Consider the following 12,604-nt stretch of genomic DNA (forward strand, 5'->3'; position numbering starts at 1 on the left):
ACATTCTTACACTTTATTTTTCTTTGGAATTCTCAACAGGCTTTTAATGAGTGGTTTGATCCATTACTATTATATCTGTAACACCATCGACATACTTCAGGCACAAACCAAACAGCAACGGTATTCTATGCCAACATACAAAGGCAAGCATTGTATTATGGAGGGCGATGGTATAACATTATTTTATTCAAACTACATTTGTAAAAGAAATAAACATAAGAAAGACATTAAGGGAAATATTCATATATTTATAAACACAATTCTTTGTGACACAAGGTACAATAAGCAATTGGTAAATTCTTAAGGAGAAGCCACATTATTATTTATGATGATATATTAATTCAGGAGCTGAACTTTGACCCAAAGTTGTATGCATATTTCATAATAGGCTGCTTTATTTTCATATTTATTTCCTAGGATGGCGGAAAGGCAGGGGAGAGGGGAAGCTTATGTAGTTGAAGTTCCTTTCACATCTAAAACAGATTATCTGGTTATTATCACATTGCTGTTTGTGGGACCTTGTGCGCAAATTGGCTGCTGCGTTTCCTTCATTACAATAGTGTCTACACTTTAAATGTACTTCATTGGCTTTAAAACGCTTTGGGACATCCTGAGGTCATGAAAGGCACTATATAAATGCAAGTTTTTCTTTCTTTATTGCGTTAGTTCAAAATTCCACCACATTCATCATGTTACTTCATATACTGGAGATTAACTTTGCCTCACTTATTCATACCTCATTTTTGATCGGCATATAATATGTGTAATAGAAAGTAAGACACTTTATCTGAATAAGATACATTGGGTTCAAATATGAGTTAAATTATAAAGTATGAAGATATAAATGGTCTTCAGAGTACAGTCAACTACAGGCTGTTTGCATCAAATTTGTTTGTAAAATGGCTTATTTAATATAATTTTTTTTTCTCCCCATTAAGATTCCCACATTACATTTCTTTCTTCAGTCGGGATGGCAGGATAGACTGAGCGGACAATTTCCAGGGTTTGCTGTAAATTCCACTGTACAGTAAGCAGGCATTAATGTGAGTTTGTAGAATGGGGACTGGCCTTATCAATTCTTTGCTCATGGAGTTTGCTGTCATACGATGCTGCATTTAGCAGTTCAGTCAAAAATTGGTTAAACTATCCAATAAGTGTAGATACTATGTGTACAAGACTTAAGGGAAGATTTCAGACAATCCAGTTAACTATGCTACTACTAAAACTACTGAGGCATCTTTTTAATGTAGAAGTAAGGCAGTTTCAGAGGGGAAAACATTGCTCCCACACTTTAAGCCATAGCTCCTACAAGTATAAGGAATCTTACAACACCAGGTTATAGTCCAACAAATTTATTTTAAAATCACAAGCTTTCGGAGATTATCTCCTTCGTCAGATAATCTCCGAAAGCTTGTGATTTTAAAATAAATTTGTTGGACTATAACCTGGTGTTGTAAGATTCCTTACATTTGTCCACCCCAGTCCATCACCGGCATCTCCATATCATCCTACAAGTATGGCAGATTTGGTCGCACGGTCCGTAAACAACACAACTCATCTTAGTAGTTATGGGACTGTACAAATTAAGGAAAAGGTCTGGCTGTCAGGTCCCTCTCAGTTCCAAAATTCTACTGACACCATTGTTTTAAAAGAGCATTGCTTCACAGCAATGGCAAAAATAAGAACATCAGAAAAGTCAGGAATGAGAAAAGTCCATTCGGTCCATCATTTTGGATAACCTATGGGATTAAAGGGCCAGTGGCAGTGTGGATAAGTAATTGGCTAAGAGACAGAAAGCAGAGAGTAGTGGTGAACGGTTGTTTATCAGACCGGAGGGAAGTATACAGTGATGTTCCCCAGGGGTCGGTATTAGGACCATTGCTTTTTTTGATACATATTAATGACCTGGACTTGGGTATAAAGGGCATAATTTCAAAGTTTGCAGATGATACAAAATTCAGAAATGTAGTAAACAGTGAGGAGGATAGTAACAGACTTCAGGAGAACATAGAAAGACTGGTGAAATGGGCAGACCTGTGGTAGAAGAAATTTAATGCAGAGAAGTGATGCATTTTGATAGGAAGAATGAGGAGAGGCAATATAAACGAAATGGTACGGTTTTAAAGGGGTACAGGAATAGAAAGACCTGGAGATCCACATACACAAATCTTTGAAGGTGGCAGGAAAAGTTGATAAGGCTGTTAAAGAAGAATACAGGATCCCGGACTTTATAAATAGAGGCATAAGAGTACAAAAGCAAGGAAGTTTTGCTAAACCTTTATAAATCACTGGATAGGCCTCAGCTGGAGTATTGCGTCCAATTCTGGGCACCACACTTTGGGAAGGATGTCAAATCCTTGGAGAGTGTACAGAGGAGATTTACTAGAATGATACCAGGGATGAGGGACTTCAATAATGTGGACAGACAAGAGAAGCTGGGATTGTTCTCCTTAGAGCAAAGGTTAAGGGGTGTCCTAATAACGGTGCTCAAAATTATGAAAGGTTTTGATAGAGTAAATAAGAAGAAACTGTTTCCAAGGCAGGAGGGTCAGTAAGCAGAGGACACAGATTTAAGGTAATTGGCAAAAGAACCAGAGGGGAAATGAGGAGAATTTTTTTTACGCAGCGAATTGTTGTGATCTGGGAAGCAATGCCTGAAAGGGTGGTGGAAGCAGATTCAATAGTAACTTTCAAAAGGGAATTAGTAAATACTTGAAGGGGAAAAAATTGCAAGGCTATGGTAGTAGGACTAATTGAATAGCTCTTTCAAAGAGCTGGCCCAGACATGATGGGCTGAATGGCCTCCTTCTGTGCTATATGATTCTATGAACTCCAATGTTAAATAATACTGGCTAATTAAATACATTTTCAATGATATTGAGTAAATTTTATAATTGTCCATAATTACCAAATTCTAGAAAGGACCATGAATGAAAATTTCCCCTTTTAAAAGCAAAAATAGTGCAGTGCACTCTTAATGCATGAATCATTTTTACATCTATTATTTGGCAGTCTTTGACCATCTCCCCCTACTCCCCAAAACAAACTGGAATATAAAGGAGGTTGAAATATGATCTTCAGTCCACTTCCACCTCTGTAACATCACCCATCTCTGCCCCTGCCTCAGCCCATCCGCTGCTGAAGCCCTTATCCATGCCTTTGTTACCTCCAGACTCGACTATTCCATTGCTCTCCTTGCTGGCCTCCCATCTTTCACCCTTTGTAAATTTGAGCTCATCCAAAACTCTGCTGCCCATATCCTGACTCGCATCAGGTCCTGCTCACCCATCACCCCTGTGCTTGCTAATCTACATTCGCTCCCAGTCCGGCAATGCCTCAATTTAAAAATTCTCATCCTTGTGTTCAAATCTCTCCATAGCCTCATCCCTCCCTATCTCTGTAACCTCCTCCAGCCCTACAATTCTCTGCCTGCTCCAATTCTGGCGTTTTGGGCAGCCCCGATTTCTTTTGATTCACCATTGGCGGCCGTGCCTTCAGCTGCCAGGCCCTAAGCTCAGGAATTCCCTTTCTACTTCTCTCTGCTCCTCGAAACCTACCTCTTTGATCAAGCTTCCAGTCATCTGTCCTAATATCTCTTTATATGGCTCAGCGTCAAATTATGTCTGATAACGCTCTTGTGAAATGGCTTGGGTCATTTTACTACATTAAATGCACTATGTAAATGCAAGTTGTTGTTGTATTGATGGGAGATGAAAGTATGTTACATTGACTCAAATCTGCTGTATAATTACATGGAATGTATAGCACAGAAGCAGGCCATTCGGCTCAACTGGTCTGTGCCGGTGTTTATGCTCCACACGAACCTCCTCCCTTCCTATTTCATCTAACTCTATCAGCATATCCTTCTATTCCTTTCTCCCTCATGTGTTTATCTAGCTTCCCCTTAAATGCATCCATGCTAATCGCCTCAACTACTCCTTGTGGTAGCGAATTCCACATTCTAACCATTCTCTGGGTAAAGAAGTTTCTCCTGAATTCCCTATTGGCTTTATTAGTGACTAACTTATATTTATGACCTCTAGTTTTGGACTCCCCCACAAGTGGAAACATTTTCTCTACGTTTACCCTATCAAACCCTTTCATAATCTTAAAAACCTCTATCAGATCACCACTCAGTCTTCTCTTTCCTGGAGAAAAGAGCCTCAGTCTGCTCAATCTTTCCTGATAGGTATAACCTCTCAGTTCTGGTATCATCCTAGTAAATCTTTTTTGCACCTTCTCCAGTGTCTCTATATCCTTTTTATAATATGGAGACCAGAACTGTTCACAGTACTCCAAGTGTGGTCTAACCAAGGTTCTGTACAAATTTAACATAACATTCTCTGCTTTTCAACTCTATTCCTTTAGAAATGAACCCCAGTGCTTGGTTTGCTTTTTTTATGGCCTTATTAACCTGCGTCACTTTTAGTGAAGTGTATCTGTACGCCCAGATCCCTCTGTTCTTCTACCTCATTTCGACTCTTATTGTCCAAGCAGTATGTGGCCCCCTTATTCTTCCTACCAAAATGTAATACCTCACAAATGTATATATGAGCTATTGTATGAGCATATGTGATTAATATAGGCCTTGAAATTACACTGTGGGATAATAGGTACAAATATTTAAAATAAATTTATGTCAACATCACTATTAAATTAGTGGAGATGGGAACTTCAGATGAACACATTATCCCCACTGTAATTTCAAGGCTTATTTTTAAAAAATCTAGACACCTTTATGAATCTGCCTTATTTACCTTTTTCCCAGGCATAATGCATGAGAACTGTTACACAGAGATGGAAACAATACAAATTGTACACTTTAGCAAAATGTGGCTCTATGAAACACAATGTAGCAAAAATAAAGGAATGGAACATGCATACAAACATTGGACCAAGTTCTGATTTGTTAAACAAGTATAATCTAGTTAAAACAGCTGCCAGTAAGAAATGTAGCCCAGGTGGGCTTCAGTTAAGTCAAGACATACGACTGGTTCAACTTGTATCTCTTTGGAAACATAAATCACAATATACATAAGAAAAGAGACAACTTTGCTGCAAAATAGATTCACTGCATTGATTAGTCTATCTTATTGATAATATTTGAGAACAATTTCGTTAAATGATCTTTCACACACTAACATGAGGCTTCAATGCATTTTTTGTCCAATTCTGATTTTGCCAGGCACTAGCTTAGTCTACTTAATCACAGAAATAACAGGAAAACTTCATTAACATTCAAAAGCAACATGAAAACTTGAAATTTTATAAATGCAGCAAGAAATTACCTGCATTTGGGAATATAAACACTCCACATTGCTTATTTTCTCATTTTCTTCCATTGGCTGGAAAGCTAAGCATAAAATGTGTAATTTGTTGGAACCGAAGGAACTTAAGTTTAGTCTGTACATTATTTTACAGTGGAAACATACAACATTGAAGAAATATTGTTGCATTATTACACTATAGGCAAATTCTAACATAGATAGGATAACTCTTTCAAACTTTCTTACAATTTATGTTACAGAGCAGTTAACTACTTGATATAGTGTACATAATATTGGACACCTGTATGGCCAACATAATGAGTGCAAGAAAAGATATTCTATTCAATACAAACATTCAATAAAGATTCTGCAAGTTTCTTGGTGTCCACACCTGCATTCTTCTCTATGAGATTGAATGTATTAAATTTACTGGATATCAGTGCAACTCCTGAGCAGGCTTTAATATTGAACGTTATGCAATTACATATTAGTAAATCACTGCACGCACAGAGAAAGCACAATGTCGGACACAAATCCTGCAAAAATGAAAAAAATTGTTGCAGGAAATACACTGCCAATTTAAACACTTAATAAAATCTCTATTCTCTTACGTACCTGAAGTGCATATATGGTGCTATACATGGTCTAGCAGTGTAAGGCAAAGGAGTTGCTATAGGTGGTGAAAAGCCTGTCCTCGTGAAACAATGAATGTAAGATTAACATGTACCTGCTATTTATTTAGGTGAGGAATTTGCTTTTGACATATTTGCATATAAGTAGATTTGACTGCATAAACTTAAGATCAGAATTTCTATAGCGATATCAAAAAAGAAGTCACCAATTTGGGGTATTTGCACCTCAAAGCATTTAATCACTCATCCTGAAAATAAAAATAAATAGAAATGTTCTCTTACAGAGAAAGTGTTGATATGCACGTGCTGTGGTTATGAAGCAAAATTCAATGTGTGGAATATGGCAATAGTGATCATGCATATATGCAGTCAAGAATTCAGTATTCTGGGAGCAACTAAAAAGTCAATTTGTACACTGCCATTCTAAGCTTGGATAAGAATGGCAATGGTATGTTTGTTTTCCCATATGTAAAACAGAATTACTTTTCCTACATAAAATAAATCAAACTGGTCAAAATACAACTCCTAACATTTTACAAATTAAGAAAACCATTTAATCTGGCTTGGAAATTATTCTTAAATCTTTATTATATAGTTCTCAGATTTGTTAATGATAGAATCAGAAATTGTATTGTGCAAAATATTGAAATTAACTGAATGTGTATGTTCATTACCGGTGCAATTGGAGACTGGCTAATTTACAAACATTAGAAATTATGAATTCAGTAATAATGGAGAGCTATTTCATTATGAATTTTCTTGAGACAAGAACTTACGTCATTGATTTCACCGCAAATTGACTCCTCCATTAATGGAGCTGTTTTACACTCCGAGAACGTATGAATAATTACAATAAAATATACAGTTTTGAGCCTCTAAATAAGGATTCCTTTCATCACCTACAGTGCAATATCATACATTCTTCCATGTCACACACATTGATTTAACAATAATTTCTTAAGGTTTTATCCCAGGCCAGATCACATTGTTGAGAACTGTGAATGAATGGTATTGTATTTTTAATATAACACTGCTTATAACTAATAACAAGACAGGTGGCAACATATTATAGATTACTGACGACAGCACCATAATGACATTGCTTTACTGCACAATTTGTGAAAGACTATCAATTCCTAGTACTATAGGAAAGCACCAGAAAAAGCTCTAATCTTTCACATTTATTGGATCAAGGCTGCTAAAATCTATTATACGGTGGAGTACTTATGCGACCAACAATATGCCATTCTAAGGGAGGAATGATGGTTGAAGCTTATTTGTAATTTTCAGATATTGGGCAATCTTTGCCCATTTTCATTTATACATTCAACAAAAGTACCTACCAATTACTTTGTTCTACATTAAAGATATGGTTGCAATGATTATAGACTCTTTCAGTTGTCAGAGATAAGCTAACATGATCATTATTTTTAATAAAAAATACAGCTACATTCTTAATAAAGGCCATGAATAGCTCAGCAAGATTATAAGCTACAATTTCTCAGTGTAGTAAAGCACTCATCAGAAACCAGAAATATCTAAATACTTCCCAGAAAGGTTTAATTTCATAGTGTTATCTATTGGAAGGAAGTTGTTCTATTTTCCTTTCAGAAAATGCATTTGATTCTGAACTTCATGAGCTCTTGAAGTATTGAAAGATCTTCCCAGTTTTTTAAAAAATACTTCCACTTTGTTATGTAATATCTATAAGAATGTAATGGAGCACAACTAGAGAAACATCTAGATTTGTTAATACAGATTTTTTAAATTAGTAAAATACACCCTAAAATTGTAATTGATGTAATTTGGTGTAATTGCAGACTTCGAAGGGTTAACTACAATGACGTTCATTTTGTCAAAGAAAACAGTTGGTCAAACAAGTGTGGGTCTTACCAGAAATTATCTTAAATGAGCTACACTGGACAACCTAACTTTTGCAATAGCTCCAAATGCTGGGTATTTGAAGTAATAGCACCCACAATCGCAGCTTGTGCTCTGCATTTAAATGTAGCTCTGTTTAGAATAGGTGACAATGTTGTACAAACTTTGTGATGTCAGTCACAAGCTTCATGGGAAGTATTTGTGAATTTAGTCAAAACTCTTATTGCAGTGATGTGTGCAATTCGACTAATATGTACAAAAAGGATGACGCAACTAAATAGTTCAGTTGTTACTATTGCACGATTAGGTAAGGGAAGATATCAAGTTATTGTTAAAACTTGATCATTATACCACCCTTACGTTAGACAACTGCTTGAATCGGTTAGGTTAACACCCCCTGAACGAACTGTTGGACGATGTTCTTACATCATGCACTAATTCAATAAGGAAAATATTGGTGGCTTGTAGAGTGCATAATGCAATTTGAAATCCACCAGTGCAACTTTCTATGTAGTTTCATGTAAAACACTTTTGGTCCTAATGGTGTATACATAATCTATGTTTCAGTGCCCAGTTCCAGTAATTAATCATTTCCATTTACAGTAACACTAGACAATGTTTTTAATTAAATAGGAATCCATCAACTATCAAGTTACTAAATATATTCAAAAGATTCAACAGAAAATCAGTAGTTGGTTTCCTACAGCCTGGGATACATCAGTAGATTGCCATTATTGTATTTTTCTGCTACATCTCAAGGAAAACCATAGTGGAAACATTCCTCGTTTTTTTAATATTAAAATAAAAATGTTTTCTAACATAGACAGCTGAAAGAAATGGAGATTAAAAGTTGGTTGTTTTGCTGTTTTATGGTATAGCAGTAATTTCTTAAGACATTAATTTGTATGTATTGGGGTAACCATTGACGTCTAATTATATAACATTACATAAGGCAGCAACACCATCACACCAAACACCATAATAAGATCTCTTTCTGAAAAAAATCACATATTGCATTTAAATACTCCTAATGCATCTATCACAGACAAATTGTTAATAGAAATAAAAGCTGATAACTATATTAAAGAATGCTGAGCTTATGTACATCTCCATTTGAACTCTTGCACAAATTTGGAACTTCTGTACGATGGTAATTCAGGGCAGAATGTGCAATTAATTTAAGATGTGCAGTAACCAGCAGCAATTCTTTTTTGGATCACAAAACCAGCTATTAACTCTTCTTGAACTATAAACTTCTTCTCATTTACCACAAAAGAGCACAATGCCCCAAATGTCACAAGTTGGAGGAAAGCCTTGATTTGCCTATGTCCGTATCTGTAACACATACAACAGAATCTTTCTTGGGAACACTCGAGTCCTGTTGTGCAGTGGCCATCCCTGGTGCTTGAAATATCGCACCTGTGGACATTTGGTGGGTCAGAGCCATCCTTGGTGGGACAGGTCCTCGGATTGATCCTTGGAGACCTCCTGTGCTTGGCTGCACAGACATCTGACCCCCTACTGATGATGTTGATTCTCTGGTTGATTGCGGTGGACTGGAGGTTACTGTCTGGGAAATATTATGAGGCAAGGAGGGTTGTGAAGCAGACAGTAGTCTTGCCTCTTGGGATAAACTGCTAGTATGCAATGCCTGTGTACTCTTATGAGCCGCGGGACGCTGGGAAGGGCTGGATGCAGTTTGCTGCGTTAGTGACAGCTGCGAGCCCGATTGAGCCTGTGATCCATATTGGAAAGTTCGGTTTGTTAATGGGCTTTGGTTTGGAGGACTGGAGACAGCAGAAGGATAAGGACTTGATGAAATAGAAGCCACTTGTTGCTGTGTCTGTGATTGTTGACCAGGGGACACTGAAAGTGGACTTGCTGCACTCTGAACAGGCTGCAACCGCCTGACTGTCCTGGGTGATTGCACACCGACAGACCCAATGAAAAGGCCTGTAGATGGAGGACAGAAACTCATTGCTACAGCCTGTTGGAGAGTAGCAATTGCCGAATTGTTAGCAAGTTGGCCTTGGGAATTGAACATGGAGCCTCCTTGAAATGGAGGAGTGTGAGACATGGCAAGAGGCCTCTGAAGTTCCACTTGCTGAGCCATCTCTCTATCATACTTCACAATCTCCTGTATAATTTCATTCTCACGGTTGTTGAAGACACCAGAGTTTAAATCATGCTGGACTTTGTGCAGCAAAATAGAATTTTTCTTTCCTGTGGAGAATTAACAAATTACATGTTAGAACAGTTTAATGAAGCTAAAAGCTTTCTTATCAATATTATTTTAATAGAGGTGTTCAAAATCATGAAGGGTTTTGAAAGAGTACATAAGGAGAAACTGTTTCCAGTGGAAGAAGGATAAGTAACCAGAGGACACAGATTTAAGGTAATTGACAGGGGGGAAATGAGGAGAATTTTTTTTAAGCAGCAGTTCTTATGATACGGAATGCACTACAGGAAAGGATGATAGAAACAGATTCAAATAACTTTCAAAAGGGATTTGGATAAATAATTGAAGGGAAAAAAATTGCAGGGCTATGGGGAAAGGACAGGGGAGTGAGACTAATTGGATAGCTCTTTCAAAGAGCCGGCACAGGCACGATGGGCTGAATGGCCTCCTTCTGCGCTGTATCATTCTATGATTCTATGATTTAAATTAAACTGAATACTGCTGATGCCAGAACATTCAGATAGACTTGTGTAGACTTCTAGGAAAATATAGGTTGGAGGGAAATTTCAAATTCCATCCAAAATTGGTGTGAAGTCGGCAGAGCGGTTGCATACCTGCCTGATGCTGGCGATGGAATGCCCGAACCATTTTCAGGTTTGGGCCTCATCATCATATTTTGGCCAAGCTGCCTGAAATAGCATTGAGTTCTGCATTGTGGTTTGGGGGGGGGGGGGGGGGGAGGGAGGGTGGTGGGCAAAGGAGGCTGCAGGAAACCCTGCTGCTCTACGGGTGAGCTGAACCGGAACTGATTAGTAAAAGCAGAAAGGTGCACCACATGAGGTTGCAGGCCACAGTAGCTGTGGGGCCAGGAGGAACATTCCCACCCCTCTTGGTCCCACAAATGTCCCCACCCACCCCCCAAAACATTTCTGGGCTTTTTTGGCACTGGCCTCCAGTGGTCCCTTTAAGGTTGGAAGGACCACCATTCGGCCACTCACATCTGGTACTGGCATAAGACCTTGATTAGCATTTATAAGCACTCCCCAGGTCACCTACAACAAAGTCAGTTGCCAGAACAATGTACTTCAACGAATCTCCAAAGAACAGTTCTGTTGCACCAGTGTGACATTTTTCAATTTCCCACACATCGGAACAGGAGTCGGCCATCAGCTGCTCAAGCATGTTCCACCATTCAACCAGATCATGGCTGATCTGATTTACACTCGTCATCCCTTGGCCTCTCTGAATAAGATTGCCAATTCAGTATTAATTAGTGCCAAATTAAGGGCAATTTTCTGCTGTGGGCCCATGCCTACTAGTGGCAGGGATAAGACTGCCCAAACTTAATTCACATAGGGCCCATACAGATAGAGGAAACATTCATCCAGTTAGTACGGGCTGGATTCAAACCCAGGTTCCAGAGGTGAAAGGTCAGTGAGCTAACCAATTTTAATTTTTCAGTTATTATTAATCGATACATCATTGCATAAATATGGTAAAAGGTAACGGAATAGTTCAAACAGAACTTTGACTACAATTGGAATTATTCAGGGCAGCCTTAACAAAAAGTGATAATGGCATCTTTATAAATATAGCCATCTCATACACAGTTTCTGACAGCAGTGACTTGACTGCAAGATTCTATTTTTCAGGCGTTCACTGAATTATTCGGACATGAATATGTAGATCCTGCAGCTAAAAAATTGCCATAGAAATTTTCAAAGTTAGTTGGACACAAACAAAAACTAATAAAGTAGTGGCACTGTGCATCTCCTCGCTCCTCAGCACGTACTGCACAGAAACTCCTACACTCCAACCAAATCTACCTCCCTGATTCCCAAATTGCCGTAAGTTTCATTATTTAACTGTAAATAATAATATTCAATCAAAGTATTACATAAAGATAAGGTCAGATTGTATGACTGTAAAATGGGACTGGATTACGTCTGCATGTTCTGGTGCAATTATCCTGCACCCTCCAACCTCACTTCTCCCAGTGTGTAACATCACAGGAGATTAAAGTATATATATTAGACAATCTCCCATGGTATTGCACATGGGGAGTCGAGACTAAGTGTCATCTCCAGGTAAAGCAGGTTTAATGGGTGGGGAATAATTGGACCAGGGTGTGCAGGCATAATTTTGAAGTCAAACACTCTGTCCATATTTTTATTTAATATTTTGACAAAACTTACAGCAATTTGGGAAGCAGAGGAGTAGATTTGGTTGAAGCATTGGAGTGTGTCTGCAGCATATGCTGAGGATCTGGGAAACACAAAACCGAAGTGCTTCAGCACCACTATTGGTGGGAGGATGTAATAACAATGCGACCAGTTTACACAGTAGGTAGTTTCCATTATGGATTTTGGCATAGAAATTTATAATGCAAGTGCTAACTGATCTTGTATATATATAAAAACATATGCACATATGTATCTCCAATGATCTGGACATGTATTGTCACAAGACTGCCAAGAGTTTGGAGTCCCCTTCATCTCATTAGCCAATTAGGGATCATGAGCAATCCCATCACCAGGCGTCTATGGTTTCAGGTCTACTTCCAGCATCTCTTATCAAACCACCAAGGAAAATGGATACGCTCCAACCCCTTCCCATGAAAACTGGTTAAAATACCCCAATCAATC

General features: G+C 38.1%; 1 protein-coding gene across 1 annotated transcript in view; it reads right to left on the reverse strand.

Moving 5' to 3' along the window:
• Positions 1 to 9,074: 9,074 nt before the first annotated feature.
• The window catches only part of hcn2b (hyperpolarization activated cyclic nucleotide-gated potassium channel 2b), a 107,495-nt gene continuing 103,965 nt past the window's right edge, over positions 9,075 to 12,604 (reverse strand). The window contains exon 8 of the mRNA XM_067968719.1: positions 9,075 to 10,003. Coding sequence (XP_067824820.1) covers positions 9,075 to 10,003 — 929 coding nt within the window. The remainder of the gene's footprint in view (positions 10,004 to 12,604) is intronic.

Source organism: Heptranchias perlo, chromosome 29 (genome assembly GCF_035084215.1).
Source record: "Heptranchias perlo isolate sHepPer1 chromosome 29, sHepPer1.hap1, whole genome shotgun sequence".
NCBI classification, from domain to species: domain Eukaryota; kingdom Metazoa; phylum Chordata; class Chondrichthyes; order Hexanchiformes; family Hexanchidae; genus Heptranchias; species Heptranchias perlo.